We start from the raw sequence: 20,062 nt of genomic DNA on the forward strand, positions 1-20,062 counted from the left end.
ACTCACGAGTATGCCATCCAAACTGAAGACTGACACCAGGAATGATGATGTCACTAAAAACCAATAATTGAGAGCACTGATACATTAGTTATATTCTCAGAGGTTGCCAGTCATTTGGTCGAAATCAATTGGTCGACTGGACAACTGGTCGAATCAATTTGGTCGAAAACCAAATGGTCGAATTTTTTTTTTTTTTTTTTTTTACCCCTTTTTTTTTTTTTTTTGGGGGGGTCCCCCCCCCAACCCCCTTTTTTTTCTTTCTTTTTTTTTTTTTAACACGAAAACCCACAAAACACATATATAAATAAAAAAAAAAAAATTCGACCATTTGGTTTTCGACCAAATGACGTCGACCAAATTGCAGTCGACCAGTTTGTAGTCGACCAAATGACTGGACACCATTCTCAGACATAGCAGATTCAGAGATTAAGTATACAGACATATGTGTTATTGCTAAACGTTATGGAGAAAACAAAAACCGCTGTCCGAGTTTAACAAGACAGCAAAGTTAAGTATATATGCTATGTGGGAAGAAGGCAACAGGGTCAGAGACCCCATTGGAATAATTGCTGTGTTTGCACAATTTTATACACCTCCAAAATGTACTTTGCCATCACAGAGCTCTCTGCTTATTTGGACAGGGTGAAAGTACCTTCTGTAGAAAATGCAATTTCTTTAGACCGAGATGATCCACGAACTCTTCATGAGATTCACAAAGCCATTGCTGAAATGGCAGCAATAAAATTGTCCGGATGGCCCGTGGGCCAGATTTTATAAGGTGAATTTCAACATACTGGCACTATATATTTGGAGGCAATACTGTAAAGGATTTGAGATGGGTAGTGACACTCCCACACGTAACACGGCAAATATACTACTGTTGAAGCCAAATAAGGTGCCCCCAACATTTGTGGATCATATCACCCATTTTCCATGTTAAACATTGTTAATGTTAGGGTATTTATTGAGTGCGGACCTAGCGCCGGGAAGTAACGGAGCGCTTTACAATTCTACGGGGAAGAACACAGTGAGGGAAAGCAGAGAAAAGGGGAGCTTGGAGCTAACCAGGGAGAACCAAAAGAGGCCCTGGAAATAATGTTCAAAGTGGTCCCATATTACATATTTTAAGCAAGCCCAACCCTTTTCCTGTGGGAAAATTTGGAAATGCCACACCACAGAGGCCCACTGTGCAGAGGCCTACCGGGAAATCTCCAGAGTTCCCTATAGGCCAGTCCAGCTCTGGAGCTAGCGGGGGTGGGCGATTGGCAGCAAGCGACCTACACGGGACCAGGGTAAGAGACAATGGGGAGCAGATCACAGAGTCTCAGGTAGGGTGGGGGAGTGAAGGGTGAGTGGACCTTCAAGCCATTCCTTGAAGAGGAAGGTCTTGAGCGCTTTCATGAACTGTAACAGTAATGGGGCAAGTAAAATGTAGTAATATAGTTGCAGTGTGCTGTATAAAGACTCTTAATATTTCAGGGACTGTTTGATATTTTTGAAGAACTACTCGTATTTTTAAAAGGACTGTTGAATGTTACAAACTAGTTACGCAGCTTCTTAGCGATAGCTTATAGTGTCTTGTCAGTTCCTCCTTTTATAACAAAAGTTCGACCTACTGGTGCACTAGGAGAAAGGAAATATCTAAATACAAGCTAAGGGAACCGTACACCAGCATTTCATTGTCCAATTGTCCTTGTGTGTTTTTGAAGTTCTTATAACCTAGTGGTTCTTGCCTAATAAGCTGCCCCCAACATTTGTGGATCATATCACCCATTTTCCATGTTAAACATTGTTAATGTTAGGGTATTTATTGAGTGCGGACCTGGCGCCGGGAAGTAACGGAGCGCTTTACAATTCTACGGGGAAGAACACAGTGAGGAAAAGCAGAGAAAAGGGGAGCTTGGAGCTAACCAGGGATGGACTGAGAACCAAAGGGAAGCCCTGGGCCGCCGGAGCAGCCAGGTGAAGAAAAGCCCTGGGCCGCCGGAGCAGCCAGGTGAAGAAAAGCCCTGGGCCGCCGGAGCAGCCAGGTGAAGAAAAGCACATGGCCAAAGGAGCAGCAAGGTGAAGGAAAGACCTGGGCCGCCGGAGCAGCCCAAGTGGAAAGATGTCCTGGCCCTCTCAGTCATCGTGGCCCGGGTGAAGATGAGGGCTGCGTCATGCAGGCCAGAGCCTGTGGAGTGTGCGGCCCGCCTCCTGCATCCCTCTGACACACAGATGAGGGGGCAAGGCCTTGAGTGTGCAGTGGTTGATGACCGGAATATCCCCATGGCAACGGGGACGCAGACTGTAGAAGAAAGGGCACTGGGGCTGCAGCGGTGATCCAGTGCACATGGCCACCCATAAAGATGGCCACCCATAAAGGTAGCCACCGGCTGCGGCGGTGATCGCAGGCTGTCCCCCAGTGCATGGGGCCATCCAGAAGAGGTACACAGGCCACAGGAGCAGCAGTGAGTGTGGTGGGCCACCACCCAGGGTTGGAGGCTGCCTAACAGTTTACAGGTGCGGGGCTGCTCCAGAAGCACAGGCAGGGCTAAAATGGCTCCTGTTTTCATCTGGGGGCAGACCACCATGCCCCAACAGAGACAGCCCCAAAGACCAAAAATGTACTGAGAAGGGGTGGCTGACTGCAGCAGTTACCCCTATGTAATATAGTAAATGTGTTTTATATGTTTTAGTTTGTGTCTATTTAAACATATACTCAGTGCTCGAGATAAGATTTGGAGGTGGGAGTATTGTACTCCCTATTTTTTAAAGTTGAGAGTAAAATGATTTTTTTGTTTTTTATTATATGATGATTTAGTTTATTTATAAACTTTATCATTTTCTTTGTGATCTGTAAATGATAAGAGCTGATGATTTAGAATGAATCTCATGGTAATCTTTTCTTCAGTTCCAAAATGGTGCTTAGGAAAAGAGTGATTGTATAGGTGTATTTATTGTCCTGTCCACTAAGTAGGGCGGCCCATCTTTCTTGAGTGTTCATTTGTTGTTCTGAGAGTTGGAAGAACGCTCCAAAAATTGTTTGCGTTGGGAAGAAAGTGCTTGGCATTCCATAACAAGATGGAATATGGTTTCTGGGATTGCTTGATCCTTGCAGAATCGACAGTAGTTGTTTGTGACGTCGATCTGTCTTGTTGTTGATAGGTATGAGTTTGTAGGTAGAATGTTCAGACGCACTCTTAAGAATGTTGTTCTAATGCTCTGATCTGGGAAAATTTGAAGGTATTGTGGTAGTTCATGAATTTTCCTGTTGTCTTTTGTGCATTGGAGATTCTGTTTGTAGACCTTCTTTTGAATAGTTTTTATCCAGTCGTTCTGCAGAACTTTTATTTTTGCATGTTGTGGGCGAAGAGTTAGCAGTTCTTCTGTGATGTCTTCATTTTCCATTTCCTTCCTCATTGACTGTTTCCATTTTTGTAATACCGTGTTGTTGAAGGGATTAGCTTGGGCTCGCAGGATTTGGATAGCTGGGGTTTTCTGGTCAGTAAGTATTTTCCGGGAAATAGCAAGTCTTTTCCATAGTACAATGGATTCAATTGACTGCGTTGCCATTTCATATCGAATTCTTGGCATAGGATATGACTGTGGTAAGTGGAGAATTTTACGCCAGAAAATTGTTTCAAATTTCATCCAGTTTATTCAGCATTGCTTCTGTTCCATATGTTAGTATCGGGATGTACTTCTGTCTGTAGTAGGCAATGATGGGTTTAAATGAAAACTGGCCGTATTTCCTGTGAAGTATACATCCTTGTCTTGCTAGGGTTTGTGCGGTTTGTTTGATTTTGTCAATCCATTGTTCCTCCGATTTTGATTGGTTAATTAGGACACCAAGCTTTTTAAAAGTTGTCACATTTTCTATTTGGTTCCCGTTGATATTGAAGGTCGATTGATATGGTTTTTTTTGTGAATGATTTGGCCAAGGTCATTGTCTTTGTTTTTCCGATGTTGATCGTTAGTTCATTTTTGTCCATATAGCTACTCCGAGCTGTCAGAGATGCTTGTAATCTAGTGGGTGTTTTGTCCAACAAAACAATGTCATCTGCATATGCCATCGCAGGAACTGGTGTAGAGTTTATTTTTGGTGAATTAGTTTTGTTGGATCTTAGATGTTCCTCAATGTCCGCCGTGAACAGGTTGTAAACAGTTGCTGCCAAGGGGCAGCCTTGCTTTAGGCCATTTGCTGTTGAAATTGCATTGGTGGTGGCTCCTTGTTTTGATAATCACACTTTTATGGTGGTTTCTGAGTAGAGGAGAATGATTGGCTCAAGGATATTCGGTGGACAGTTCCATGCTCTGAGTTTTGACCATAGTTTATGGCGTGAAATTGCATCGAAGGCCATCTTTAAATCGATGAATGCTGCGTGTATTGTAGTGAGAGAATGGACGGCTTCATGCTTTATTAGTTGGAGTAATATGAGATTAAGATTTGTTCCGACATTCGCAGTAAAACCCGTTTGCCTGACCGAGAATTTGTTGTTTTCGAGTGCCCATGCAGTTAGTTGTTTCTGAAGTATTGAGGCGAATAGCTTCCCAAGCGGGTCTAGTAAGGCAATTGGACGGAAGTTGTGTGTGTCTTCTCTTGGTCCTTGCTTATGAATTGGAGCAATTATTGCCGACCTCCAAATAGTATTCGGTTGAGTGCGTTTACCAAAGTTGTGATATGGCACATGAAGTTCGCCGAGGTGGACGGGTCTTGCTTGATGACAGCATTAGAAAGTCCATCAGGACCAGGCGCTCTAGACATGTTCAGGTTTTTGATGAGCTGCATGAAGTCTTCAAATTCTGCATTTACATATCATTTCAGTTCGTTAGTGGGCGTTTGATTTTGAGGTTGCGTTTTTCACGCTCCGTAAATGGTCGAAAAATGCGTGATCCAGGTTTCCTGCGGAAGGTTAGCTGTTAGTTTGTGCTGTTTTTGGAGGTTGTCGTTGAGCAAATTCCAGACCTCTCTCGTATTGTGCGTCTTGTATAGTTTCATTATGTTTTCTGCATATGCTTGTTGGAGGATCTTTTGTTGCGATTTTCTCCAATTTGCATATTTCTGTTTCAAATTTTTGATCCGTTTCCTGTTTTCTGCAGATGTTGTTTTCTTTAGATGTCGTATTGATCGATTTAGGCATTTTTTCCTATCAGCTATTTCTTGGTTGTATGTGTGGGGATGAAACATGTGTGGGCGGTTTTTGAGAGTTTGCCGGAAAGGGTGTAAAATCCACTCATAGTTGAGTTTCTCGGAATCTGTTAGAATGGCATAATGGAGTTTCTTCGATAAGTTTGCCATGGCTGGTTGTGGAATCCTTAGTCTTGATGTTGTGCTGTCGAGTTCCACAGAGACTGTTGATACTGGTTGCCTTTGCTGAGTTGTTGGCCGGGAGTGAACACCAAGTTGATTATGATCACTTTTGTCAGTTATCGTTTGTGCGATTGTGACAGATTCATGTGGGTTGTATGATAGAAATATGTAATCAATGATTGCATTTGATGATCCTCTAGTCCAGGTTGGCGTGTAAGCTGCAGAGTTGTTCCTTGCATGGTTCGGAAGGACGAGATTGCGAGTTGTAATTTCATTCATCCAGTTGCTTGCTTTCAAAGAGAGATGTGGTTGAGTTTGGAGAGATCCATTTTGGTTGTATAGCTTGATATTCAGATCTCCACAGATTATTATTTATGGTAGCTGATTGTTTGTCACGGCCTTGTCGATTGCCAGGAACACACCGTCTATGAATGCTTCCGTTGATATTGCTGCAGGGTTCCAATACAAGTTTAAGATTATAACTGTTGTGTCATTTATTTTTTCACTGTTTGAGTGTATCTTGGTACACATTAGTTTTGTTCGTTGGATCCATGGATTGATGTTTTCAGAGCTCATTACTGTGCAGTAGGGGTTTATCTTGATTAGGGTGAGGAGCCCTGATGCCGGTCTTCCTTGATTTTTGACAATAGCAGGGTTGAGAAAGGTGAGGAAGCCATCACATGCCGGAGATTCGCTGAGCCAAGTTTCCTGGAGGCATATGATTTGGTATTGTTCTAGGTCTTTGGACGGATTTGTGAAGAGATGTAAGTTTCCTCTGGTTTTCCACGAGCAAAGTGACCACGTGTATCCCAGGTTCATTGATTGTTATGAGCGGGAGATCGTTGAGTCTTCTAAAGATGCAGTTTCTGTGAAAGAAGTTTCTGAATTATAGGTTCTTCGGATCGGTCGTTCATCTGTGTGTGATTTTTGTGTTTGTGATGATTGACTCCACTTTCTGTCAGCTCCGGTGTGGTCGGCAGCGGAGTTGGTCGTTTGTGGTCTTGGTTGATGTTGCCAGTCTCTGTCTGAAGTGACTCTGTATATTAGGTATTCTTGTGGTGGTAGCAGCCCAACAGATGAAACCAAGTTTTTGTAGCTGGGCACGACTTTATAAGATCAGTTCCTGGATGTCAAGATGATTGTTAGGGAGTAATAATGCAAGTCCAATTCCCAATGAGAGTATTTTATAAGCGGGTAAAAATGTTTCAACTGAAAAACAGAAATATTTAATTGTGTGCACCTAGTTATTCATACACGTTAAAAGATACATGTTTACTTCTTACAATCAAGCAGTTAAAATATTCGTTTTTTCCTGTGGTACTACGTGTACTTCTGGTCAAAACATTTCGATGGAGCTGTGAGGGTGAAAGCAGGGGTGTAAAATTCTACATGTCTGTTTCCTTTTTTTTGTTGGGAGTTTTTATACTCCCTATTTTAATTTTTTGGGACTATGTGCTATTTTTAGGGAGTAAAAGTGCCGATGCGCCCCTAACCTGCAGGGCTGCGAATACTTCAGTACATGTTTATAGTGATCGTTATGTAGTATAGTAGTTATGGGAGAGGGTGAACATTAATGTTAAATAGGGAATGTATAAAGTATAAGCATGGTCCCTTGTACATAAGGAAAGGAAGAAGGGATTATGTATACCCTGGCGTGAGACAGGTAAGGTAAGTGGTGACCTAACGAGGCCGCGTAAGGGGTGTGACCCTCCACTGTGGCCATCATTGGGCCTCCCGCTGCAGAATGTGTGGTGCCAGTGTAGGTCCGGGGGTCTGTTCCCTCAATCCCACGCAATGGGTCTTCCTCTGACTCCTACAAGGACGGGCGGACTGACAGAGCAGATCTCTTTTAAAAGAACTTGTGACAGGAGAATATAAGGGATTAGTGCTAGGAAAGTTTATTTATAAAAAGCATAATAACTTTCTAATTAAAGAGGTCTCCCCATGGGGTCCCAAAATAAATAAATAAATAAATAAAAAAGAAATAAAAAAATTTTAAAAAATCACATTGGTGTTCGTGTCCCATTGGAATAAGACAAGGACTCGAGGTGTGGCCCATCTCCTGTTTAAAAGCGTTTTTATTTGCAGGTGCAACGCCCCTCCCTATGCAGCTGGCCTGCGGGTGGGGGTGATTTGGTTCCATGGTGACCCTCTCGGGCCTGGTGTGAGGGAGATGTACAGTCACCCCTGGATCGGCCGGAAAAAAGGGGCTACATCAATAACAAAGTAGATTACCAGATCTCAGAGTACAATACAATATGAGGAAACGTTGGCCTGAAAACCCCAACCCGCATTGAAAAATAAATAAAAACGTATACAGCAAAATTATTGAAACAATCATTTCGCCTGAGATGTGCGTGGGTAGAATTTCTAGAACATATACCCAGTTACAAGCGCGTAGATCAACCATAACATGCCCAGAATTGTACAGATGGATGGAAGACCTCCAAATATAGCCGGTTAAATAGCACAGAAGGTAGAGCACTCGCTTTGACATCTGTGCAGAGCCTACTGACGAAGGTGCAAATCCCGGCAGGGCCACACTCAGCCTTTCATCCTTCTGAGGTTGATAAATGAGCACCACACACCGTGGGTAATAAAAAGCAGCGCTCAGATGCCTGAAGGTTCATAGCGCTATATAAATGCAAAATTATAAAATTATTATAGCTTGAGTAGGAGCAATGGGCAAACATCTGCTGACCAGAATGCACTCCTTGGCCTCAAACTCTGCTTAGTACACTACAAATACAGGTTGTTACACCCAGATTTCGACATACCACTCTCTGGCATCGTTGGCGGTTACAGCCACGGTTGCGAGTTCATACCACCAACATGGAGCCTCAAGCTCAGAGGAGCGGTCTAGTGGCTCGTGAGAAGGACGAGAGCGAGACTCCTCCCCCCACTCCGGAAGTACGATATGAACGAGAGTTTCCAGGAGTACTGCGCGTTGCTACGATTCATTACAGCTCCGCTCCGTGAGTTGTTGAAACTGCGATACGCGCCTCGCATTGATTTCAATTCAGTGTAGCCTTTCTTTCTTTACTTTACTCTGCTTACATTCCCTGCAGGACTTTCCACCATTTCACCCCTATTCTGTCCGACCCGGCAGCCCCACTCTGCTCAGCTTTACGGATGAAATCCTCAGCAGTCTTATTTCACTTAGGTCGATCTCGTCTCGACACTACACTCAAACTCCCAAGACTCAACACGCGATCTCTGCATTCTGGTATATCCAACAGGTAGGGATCTAAGCATTCAGGCTTCTGCTCCCCTTCACTTCACTTCTTACAAATCCTTATTCAAACACTTCCTTTCCTTTAACTTATATCAGATCGGACAACATCCCCAGCCAACAGAGACTCTCCATAACACTCTTTGGGATCCTCCCACAGGTACTTCTCACTCATTCAACTTTGGGTAACCATCAGACGAAGGGTGCTACAGGTAGATAATTCTATCCATTCTATTCCCACAGAAGAGTCTCACCGATTAAACACCAAGCCAATTCATCGCAACTCCATCTTGTTAGACTTCCTACTCCAGTCGTGAAGGATCGACGAGAACCACCTACAGAACAACATCCACAACTGGGTGTTTTCCCTCTAAGAGGGTTTCCCGGAGAACCCCTTTATGGCACATGTGTTAGAAGGTTGGGGAAGGGGCCTACGGTAAACTTTCACTCCTTCGGAGATACCGAAGACAAGGTAGGACTTTTCCATTGTTACCTGCAAAGTGCTTCTGAATCGTGTTGGCAGTCGTTACAGATAGCAGCGACTGAAAAAGGTTACGTGTTCAAATTAACTTTAACAGGCATTTCAGCTGGTAACAATGGAACAACAGATACAGCAATTAGTCGCAGCGATGCAGAATATGTCTGCTGAGGTGTAATTATTGAAACAGGAGAACGCCACTCTTAAACAACAGGTAGGGCGTTCCGCTCAGAGTTCGGAGGTACCCCCGGGCCTGTACCAGGAGGGCGCTTTGACGGCAATCCACATGCGGTGAAAGAGTTCTTAGAATCTTGTACGGTCCAATTTTCATTCAAGGCGGCCTTCTTCCCCACTGATAGGGACAAAGTAGGGCACATGATTGCCCAAATGACAGGTGCCGCTCTGGCATGGGCCACCCCATTAGTCACCAACAACAATCCAATCCTTGATTCATACCCTGCCTTTTGTAATAGTATCCGAAGCATGTTCAGCCGACAGGAAGTAGTAGAGGCCTCTCAAGAGAAACTTTTAGATTTAAAACAGGGTAGTCAGGATATACTTACTTATATAACGGCGTTCAAAAGAATGGCTGCAGACACCTCTTGGGCCGATGACACCCTAATGACTGTTTAGACGTGGTCTGTCAGAAGACTTAAAGGATGAAGTGTCCCGCGTTTCGAGACCTACAAACCTCGCAGAATACATTGCCTTGGTTATGCAATTGGATTACCGTCTTCAAGAGAGGAACAGAGAAAGACGAAAGGGAAAAGGGCCTCGAGCTCATGTAGAGGTATTTACCTCCCCTAATTCAGGCCCTTCAGATTAACCCATGCAATTAGGTACAGCTAGAGGTCCATTAACCCCCGAAGAACGAGCCCGAAGAAGAACACCAGGCTTGTGCATGTACTGTGGGTCTAATAGCCATACTATTAGGGAATGTACTCTGATCCCTCCCAGGAAACCGGGGCAGGGAAACGCCAGTACCCGACCGTAAAAGGGACGACGGCATTGGGTCCTTCCACTACACATAGTCCCTCTTCTTACATATCCGGTGGGTTTTCCGCCCATTCGTCAGAGAGCATCATGATCAGTTTGAAAATCTCTTTAAGTAAGGAAGTGCTGTTCCAGGATAATGTTCCTGCCCTCATTGATAGTGGTGCCGCAGGAAATGTCATAGATGATACCTGGGCACACTCTCATAACATTCCTCGTACCTCCAAAAAGATGGCCATACCTGTGGAGAGCGTGGACGGGAGTCCGCTCACGTCAGGACCCATTAAGGATCAAACCTTTCCTTTGTTAATGGTGGTTGCTTCACATCAAGAGAATTAAGAGTTTGACATAATCAAGACAGCCCACTACCCAATCATCTTAGGGTTGCCCTGGTTAAGACACCATAATCCCTACATTAACTGGGCAGCAGGCACACTTTTTTTGGGGTCCGAACGATGCGTACAACATCACCAAATGGTAAACACCGCCAAGGTAGAGCAGATTCCAGATACCGGGATCTCGACTACTGTAGTCAACGATATCTCTTCCTTGACACCAGAATACGAACGGTTTCGGCCCGTATTTTCTCACCCAGAGTTTTCAGAACTCCTGCCTCACAGAAGGGATGATTGTGCCATAGACTTGGCCCCAGACACACCCCTTCCTTTTGGCAGAATGTATATTCTGTCTGCAAGAGAGAAGGAAGTTTTGAAGGAGTACCTACACACCCATCTTAAGAATGGATTCATTACGGAATCCACATCCCCGGCAGCCGCCTCTCTTTTTTTCATTCCGAAAAAAGACACATCAGAACTTCGCCCTTGCATAGACTTCAGAGGGTTGAACAAGATAACCATCCCGGACAAATATCCAATGCCCCTTATCCCAGACATACTGGAAGCGGTGCAAGGGGCCAAATTCTACACCAAATTGGACCTAAGGGGGGCGTATCATCTGATTCGCATCAAAGCTGGCGACGAGTGGAAAACGGCGTTCAGAACACCATTTGGCCATTTCCAGTATAAGGTCATGCCCTTTGGACTTATGAACGCTCTGGCAGTTTTCCAAAGGTTTATGGACCACATCTTTTCAGATATTAGTCTTCATTATGTTATTGTTTATTTAGATGACATTTTAGTTTTTTCTTCCTCTTTGAAAGAACATCAGTCCCAAGTGAAGGAGGTCCTAAACAGATTGCAGGAAAACCATCTGTATTGCAAACTAGAAAAATGTGCGTTCCATAAGACCACCATAGCATTTTTGGGATATATTCTCTCCCAAGAAGGGATTGCTATGGATCCTGCGAAAGTTTTCGCCATTACGGAATGGCCTCCTCCTCGTTCTATGAAGGAGATACAAAGATTCCTGGGTTTTGCCAATTTTTATAGGCATTTCATTCCACACTTCTCCTCTTATACCAAACCCATTACTCAATTGCTAAAAAAGGCACCCCATATCTTTGGAACTCCGAGATGCAGGAAGCATTTGACCACCTGAAGACTCTCTTTACCCAGGCTCCGATACTGAAAGTCCCAGATCAACAACATCCTTTTATTGTAGAATCTGATGCCTCAAAATATGCCCTGAGAGCGGTTCTACTTCAATCGGACAGTCATAACATCGAAAGACCCGTAGCCTTCCTATCCAAAACCCTTTCACCCGCAGAAATCAATTATACCGTCTTAGAAAAAGAACTTCTAGCCATCAAGCGGGCTTTTGAGGAATGGCAGCATCTCCTTTTGGGAGCATGATACCCTATCGAAGTAAGAACTGATCACCACAACCTTCGTTCCCTTCAGTATGTGCAAACCTGCAACAGCCGACAAGCACGATGGGCACTTTTTTCTCACCCTATCAAATCAAATTCTCCTTCATCCCGGGAAGTACAAATCTCCGGGCCGACGCTTTATCCCGCAAAGACCCTATGGGGAAGATCCCCTTCCGAGCAGAACCTATGTTTCCAAAGGCTGTTTTTGTCCCAGTAGTCCATCACTTTTTGCAGACACTGGAGGACAAGACTAAGGATCTGCTGACAGCAGAACCAGAACATGGTCTCATTAGGGGATAGACAAGCAGTCGAGGACTCCTATTCAAAGGGGAACAAGTGTACGTCCCGGATATAACTCCCCAAAAAGAAGTATTGAGACTTTGTCACGATTCACTAGCAGCTGGTCACTGAGGAATCGTCAAGGTTCAAAGGCATTTTTGGTGGCCTTCGGTCCGTACTGATGTACGGGATTATATTGCATCATGCATGATATGCCTTCAGACTAAATCTCCCCGGATACCACCCATGGGAGAATTGGTCGCGACCCCGATTCCGGAGAGACCATGGCAAATCATTTCAACAGATTTTATAGTGGATTTACCGAGATCGGAAAATTGTACCGCTATCATGGTTACCATAGATACATTGACTAAAATGGCTCATTTTATACCCTTGCCTGCAGTTCCTTCAGCGGCCCAGATGGCTCACATATTTTTGGAACGCATTTTTTCTCTACATGGCCTTCCGGATACTATTATTTCGGACAGGGGTCCACAGTATACTTCCAGATATTGGAAACAACTTGGCTCCCTTCTAGGGATATCCTGAGCTTTGAGCTCTGGGTTCCACCCGCAGACCAATGGTCAGACAGAGCGCCTCAACCAGACGCTCAAAGGATAGCTTAGGTGTTATGTCTCCTCTGCACAGGACAATTGGAAGCGTCAACTGCCGTTGGCCGAATTTTCTTATAATAATGCGGCACATTTGGCCATCAAAGCAAGTCCATTTTTTCTGCACCTATGGCTTTCATCCTACGGTTTTTCCAGTTGCCACATCACCAGGCGCACAATTCCCTGCTCTAGAGAGATTGGTAGAAGCCATCCAACAAGGACATCGGACTGCTCACCTGGCTCTTCAAGAAAACCAAACTCGCAGTAAAATTCAAGCAGATAAACATCGCTCTCCAACGCCCCAATTCCAGATTGGTGGACAGGTCTGGTTGCAAGCAAATTTCTACCTAGAAGGCTTGTCCCGTCCAAACTGTCTCCCAGATATTTTGGACCATTTTCCATAGTGGCTAAACGGGGTCCTGTGGCCTATACCTTGCAGTTGCCCAGATCCTGGAGCCGTATTCATCCGACTTTTCATGTCTCCCAATTGAAGCCGGACGTACGGAACCACTTTCATCGAACAGCGGTATCCGCCCCTCCGCCGGTGATGACAGATGCGGGTCCCAAATACGAGATCTCAGGTATCTGTGACTCTCAGTATCATCGTGGTGTCCTACAATACCTGGTGGACTGGAAGGGTTATTCTCCTTCTGAAAGGTCATGGGAGCCGGCTTCGGCCGTTCATGCTTCCCGATTGGTTCGCTCCTTTCATCTTTTTCATCCTGGCAAACCTGGTTTCGCTTCTCTGGGGAGGGGGTATACTGTTACACCCAGATTTTGACATACCACTCTCTGGCATCGTTGGCGGTTACAGCCGCGGTTGCGAGTTCATACCACCAACATGGAGCCTCAAGCTCAGAGGAGCGGTCTAGTGGCTCGTGAGAAGGACGAGAGCGAGACTCCTCCCCACCACTCCGGAAGTACGATATGAACGAGAGTTTCCAGGAGTACTACGCGTTGCTACGATTCATTATAGCTCCGCTCCGTGAGTTATTGAAACTGCGATACGCGCCTCTCATTGATTTCAATTCAGTGTAGCCTTTCTTTCTTTACTTTACTCTGCTTACATTCCCTGCAGGTATTTCCACCATTTCACCCCTATTCTGTCCGACTCGGCAGCCCCACTCTGCTCAGCTTTACGGACGAAATCCTCAGCAGTCTTATTTCACTTAGGTCGATCTCGTCTCGACACTACACTCAAACTCCCAAGACTCAACACGCGATCTCTGCATTCTGGCATATCCAACAGGTAGGGATCTAAGCATTCAGGCTTCTGCTCCCCTTCACTTCACTTCACTTCTTACAAAACCTTATTCAAACACTTCCTTTCCTTTAACTTATATCAGATCGGACAACATCCCCAGCCAGCAGAGACTCTCCATAACACTCTTTGGGATCCTCCCACAGGTACTTCTCACTCATTCAACTTTGGGTAACCATCAGACGAAGGGTGCTACAGGTAGATAATTCTATCCATTCTATTCCCACAGAAGAGTCTCACCGATTAAACCCCAAGCCAATTCATTGCAACTCCATCTTGTTAGACTTCCTACTCCAGTCGTGAGGGATCGACGAGAACCACCTACAGAACAACATCCACAACCAGGTTTTTTCCCTCTAAGAGGGTTTCCCGGAGAACCCCTTTCTGGCACCTGTGTTAGAAGGCTGGGGAAGGGGCCTCCGGTAAACTTTCACTCCTTCGGAGATACCGAAGACAAGGTAGGACTTTTCCATTGTTACCTGCAAAGTGCTTCTGAATTGTGTTGGCAGTCGTTACACAGGTATAGATTGTATTTTACACCTGCCAAGTTACATTCATTGGAGCCAACTAGGTCTATCAAATTCTTCCTTTGTAAGACTCACTGTGCGGGTTTCCACCAATTGGCATTGTCATGCCGTCAAATTTTTGAGTGGTTACTAAGTGTTTGAGGGAAATTGTGAATTATATGGTCTCTATGTCAATGATGGGATGTCTATTAAGGTGCCTTATGGATGTTAAACAACTGAATACAGAATGTGCCTGACTGGCTTGGTTTGTTGCAAAAAGGTGGTTATCAATGCACGGCACGCAAACTCCCTTCCCCAACCTCCCCAAACAAGAGGACTGGTTCACAGACATGATCAGGATCATTGAACTTGAAAAAGATGTACGCATTCTGTACAACCTGCAAAGTAAATGCATCTATGCACCCTTTTGCATGTACCTGTAGTACATGTGACCGGAGGATACCTCTGTGGAAGGTGATAAGACCCACACGTGTTATACTAATTGTATATCGGCCTACTTTCAGGAATCCACTGTTACACTGAGATTGTGCTTCTAATGCTCTTTGGTTAGTTATTGCGTTACTGTATAGGAAGCTCTATGTTGTCATTCAAATATTACTGCTATACTACGGTTTTGTTGATGCTCTTATGGAAAACGCAGCTTAAAGATAACACTGAAAAGTCAATAAAAATAGTTTAAAAAAGAAAAAACAAACATCAATGTTGCTTGTGGTCCCGCCACAATAGTGAAAGGAGAAGATGGGCACTCTAAATTAGGGAAATATTTAACCCACAATCTCTTTTAGCTACTTCTATAGACAACATTCCCAACGTTGTTATGGGTATCCCACAATGCAATATATATATCAAATAATGCTCACCAACCAGGGGTACAAGGAGATAGAGAGTGGAATTGTAGTTTGTATTACACATGACTAATAACAGTAACAATAGGAGACTTAATATTTGAAGCAAAATGAATATATAGGTTCAGTGTGAGAAAAGAGTCTAGTAGTAGAGAGCCGGACAGGCAGCAGTTCTAAGAGTAGATACATTGTAATTTGCACTATCCCCACAAAAAGAACATTATACTATTAAAATGAGTAAGTTAATAACTAGGGATTCTTACAAGTCGCATCAAATTCTACGATGTGGGGTCCAGCAGTATACTTGGCACAAAGTCGCAATGGATCAAGAGAGCTTTGTAGAAGATCTGACGGGTCTTTTACAGAATCTATCCGAACATGCCACCGTGGGCTCTTCCCCCGTGAGGGTGTAACGATGCCTGCTACTGTACTGGACATACAATCAAGGCAATCCTGGACTACCAGGAAGGCCTAGACATTTCACCACTAAATTACATGGCCTTTTTTCTCTTGCTTTACTCGCCCAGAAAGGAGGGATGAGAAGGGGGAGGGGTTTGGAGTGGGGGAGGGGTATGGAGTGGTGACGGCATTTAGGTACCAATTCTCATCGTCTCCTCTTCCTCAACATTTGTCACTCAAGAAGTGCCTAGCGCCACCGGTGACCCCACACACAGAACAATCCCGCCACACGCGTGCTACTATAGAACACTCCGCTGTGAATCAACCAGATCACCAGGAACGTTTCACCTTCAGATTTAGGGCGATCGTTATCCCATTCCCAGCACACCTCTGTACAGTTCCTCCACTGATCTGCCCTCCATGCCCCCCCCCCCCCCCAATACAGAACTACCACCATCTGTAAGGTCAGTCTCACCTGGAGTTGGGGCAGCATTCAAGTTCAGTCTCCTGGCCTGGAAAGGTTCTTGGTATCCGATACTGGTTAGTCCAAAGAAAGCCATTGTGATTGAAGTGGAAGAGGTGACTTTAAATCGCAATCGGTTTGGGAGGTTATCACTGGCTCGCTGATGCTTCTTCTTTGCAATAGGACCGGGACTCCTGCAGGCGGATTTTTTAGGGCTAGTCTTGCTGCTGGAGTAGAGGAAGGGTCGGGGGGTAGGGCTTAGTGATTGCTGTTAGTGCGGGGACGGTGCTTGAATTGTGTATGTTGGAATCTCCTGGTGGTGGGCTGGGAGACTAGTTCTTTAGCGTCGGTTTGTGGTGTATGTGTGTCACTGCGTGGGGATTGAAATGTGAGTATTTATATCCCGCTTGTTGTTGGCGAGGTGAAAGGCTCTCAATCAGTTTAGGGGTTGCGGGGGTGGGGGGGCGATTGTTGGTGAGCAAGCCGCCCTCTATCCCTGGGGCCGAGCGAGTCCCGTTCTGCTACCAGGCTGGATGGCTCCTGTCTGCGATCATTGTTACTAGCTCTTCTTCAATCTTAGGCGGTGTCTAACTTTCTGAAGGTGTAATGAGAAGGCCCTTGCGCGGGTGTGCTTTCTGTGGAGGAAGCTGGCAAGGACGCCGAGAGGGTCTCCTAAAGTCTGGTGGTGTTGAGGCAGTGCGTTCAGTAAAACAGTGAGAATAAGGTCCTCTTGCTATTTCCGCAGCCCTACTATAAAGTGAATTCGAATTTTTGTGATCTTGATTACTTTTGCTTTGCGATTTTGTCGTGGGGTAGGTAGTCCGGCGTGTTTGTTGCCGAAGAAGTCTGTGCTTGGAGATGAGGGGAAGGCGATTTTTTCCTATAACGGAAGTCTCTTACACTGGGTTGACTTTCTTTCCAGGCGAGGGGGTCTCTTGCTACGAGGGACTGTCTTGTTGGTGCTCCCGGAACCAATGTTGTTTAAGTGTACGAGGCGAGCTCTCGTAGCTTGGAAGTGGCAAACAAACAGCGCTTCAGAACAGTGCAAGGCTGAGGTTTACAGCTGTTTCTATAGCAACTAGAAGACTCGTGTGGCGTGGACGAAGAAAGAGGACTAGTTGTTGGTTACCATCTTGGATTGGGAAGCGATTTATGTCTTTTAACCACTCCACTTCGGTTTATATAGGGATTACTTACCGTAATGTGCATTACTCCTGGTAATGTTCTCCTCGCCACAGTACTTACTGTTTTAGGCATGTGCCTCCACGCCCAGGACCCTTCCTCTATTTTTCTTTCTTTTCTTGTCCTGCCCTTTTTACTGCATCATATATATATATATATATATATATATATATATATATATATATATATATTATTATGGTTCTACATGCGCCTCTAGTTCCATGCCTGCTTTTGTAAAGGACCCAGACATTGCCAGTAGGATAGGCGAGCGTGATGTGCCGTAGGTACTGTGAGGAGGAAGAGGGGGACTAGGAGTAATGTGGATTACCAGTAAGAAATCCATAGATGACCCCGTGTCCCTCTTCTTCCTCCCACTACTTATTCTTTGATGCGCACACACAGAATGTTACAGATGGCAGGGGCAATAACTACACAGACTGCAATGTACTACAGACGCCCTTCTTTATTTTCCATCACCACCAGTGTCAGTAACCACCCACCAGGACACCTGTGCAAGAATGCATAACTCTCAACCTTTTCTGTATCATGGGCCGGTGAAAACAGACTATTTCATTTTCGGCAGACGAGCCCCAATTCAAGTAAATGGACGGTTAAGAAATGTGACAGGGGAGAGAACTGATTTCATGGTGCATACTTGTCTACATTATGTATCACTTTGGAGGGAGGTTGTCTCAGAAATCGGGAGAATCAAATTCTCCCATTGGATTTTTTATTATTTTAGGAAGGGGAAACGAAACATTTGCAATATTTTCAATTGAAAAGTCAGGACCCTCCCACCAAAATTGGGAGTGTTGGCATGTATGATGGCGGGTGGCACCCGCCAATGGGGAGTGGAGAGGTATACAATGGATACATCTTTACGTGTGTTCAGACAGTAATGCCTAACAAATGTGTTCGGATCAGCCCAAGTAGCTGCTCTTCAAAGGTCCGGGATAGAAACCCACAGGCCACCGCCCAGGAAGCTGCAATACCCCTTGTGGAACGACTCAGAATGCCCTCAGGTAAAGGTACCCACGCTACCTTATAGAGCTCAGTGATGTTATGTTAAGTATATTTATATAGGGCACGTTCGCCCAGGGGCATCATGGTGCTGAAGAGGCAAGGAATATTACCGGGTAGCAGTTAGAAAAGCAAGGTTTTTAATTTTCAACGAAAGGCGAAGTGATCGGTGGTGTCACGCAAGGGAAGGGGTAGGTTATTCCATGCCTAGGTAAGTAGGGAGTGAACTTTGTTTGCAGATATTCTGCTCCCACACCATAAAAGGCTTGATGCACTATGCACATGGACTTGAACCAAATCTGATGGGCAACGGGGAGCCAGTGTATTTGTCTCAGCAGAGGAGTCATATGGGCTCCAAAAGGCAGACAATGATAGATCTAGCAGAAGCATTCTGAAGCAACTGCAAACGACCAGTAAGATATTCTGGTTGCACCAGGTATAATGAGCTGCAGTAGTCTAGTACACTAAGGACCAGGGCAGCTACTACTGGCGTCTGACTAGCTGTAGGAATAAAAGGGAGGACCTTCCGAAGGACCCAGAGTTTAAAATGGCCGGATTTACAGACTTCGCTAACCTGCTCATCCATGGTCAGAGTAGCAGAGAACCGCACTCCAAGGTTCCTGATTGACAGGACAGGAGTAGGGAGGGGGCCCAACGAAGTAGGCCAGAAGTCAGCCATCCAGAACAGTTGGGGAGTCGAGGTACCTACAATCAGGACCTCAGTTTTACTGCCGTTTAACTTAAGCTAGTTCAGTGCCATCCAAGTTCCTCCAGGCCTTTTTTTAGCCTACTGGCTGTTTCGGATTTTGTCAGGTTCAGAAGGACCAGAATCTGGGTATCGGCCGCATATGAATAGAAGCGGAATCCATGAGATTCAATGAGGAGCAGGAGATATCTTACGTAAATATTGAATAGGATAGGAGATAGTGCTGAATCCTGAGGAACTCCACAGAAAAGGTGAGCAGGGGTCGAGCGAAAAGGGGGAAGGGAGACTGATTGTGAAAGATCAGTAAGGAAAGCTCTGAACCAGTTGAGGACTTGGCCAGAGATTCCGGCTTCAGAGAGCCGTGACATAAGAAGAGAATGGTCAGCGGTGTCGAAAGAAGCTGACGGGTCTAATGGCAAGACTGCTCCGACACCGCCCTGGTCGACAAGGCACAGCAGGTCCTCCATCACTGAGTTTAGAACGGATTCAGTGCCTCTGCCTGGCCGGAAACCGGATTCAAATGGGTTGAGAAATTGGGAGGATTCCAGGAACGTAGATAACATGGGGGATTACCAGTGCCTCTAAAACCTTCATTAGAAATGGCAGAAGTGAGATGGGGTGATAAGAGCAACATTGGTTCCTTGGGTAACTCGATGAAGAGAGAAAAGTAGCTACACTACACTAGGGCTACTAACACAATCCGAGACTCTGAATCCCTTATCTTTGTAAGGACCTTGGCCAACAAGTCTAGGAGGGAAAGGCGTAAACCAGTTCCTAAGGCTGTCATGGCATCTGTCCCTATAACCCCTAACTCCTGATATCTCAAAGAATATGGGACTCTTTGTGTCTGCAGGGAGGCAAGCATATATATCCACGGCATCTCAAAGCCCCTGCAAATGTTGTCAAACTCAGGGATTGGGTTTTCGTGAGGAGGATGGGAAAAGCAAGCTTAATCAATCTGCCTTGACGTTGTCCACCACCCGATGTGTGTTGCTCTGAGGCTCA

General features: G+C 45.2%; 1 protein-coding gene across 1 annotated transcript in view; it reads right to left on the reverse strand.

The window, feature by feature from the left end:
- Positions 1–17,208, reverse strand: part of SPMIP11 (sperm microtubule inner protein 11) — a 64,908-nt gene extending 47,700 nt beyond the window's left edge. The window contains exon 1 of the mRNA XM_069653858.1: positions 16,162–17,208. Within this exon, the coding sequence (XP_069509959.1) occupies positions 16,162–16,246 (85 nt within the window). The 5' untranslated portion in view covers positions 16,247–17,208. The remainder of the gene's footprint in view (positions 1–16,161) is intronic.
- Between the last annotated feature and the right edge of the window lie 2,854 nt (positions 17,209–20,062).

This window comes from Ambystoma mexicanum, chromosome 3q (assembly GCF_040938575.1).
Source record: "Ambystoma mexicanum isolate Mex_15411 chromosome 3q, UKY_AmexF1_1, whole genome shotgun sequence".
In the NCBI taxonomy this organism is placed as follows: Eukaryota; Metazoa; Chordata; class Amphibia; order Caudata; family Ambystomatidae; genus Ambystoma; species Ambystoma mexicanum.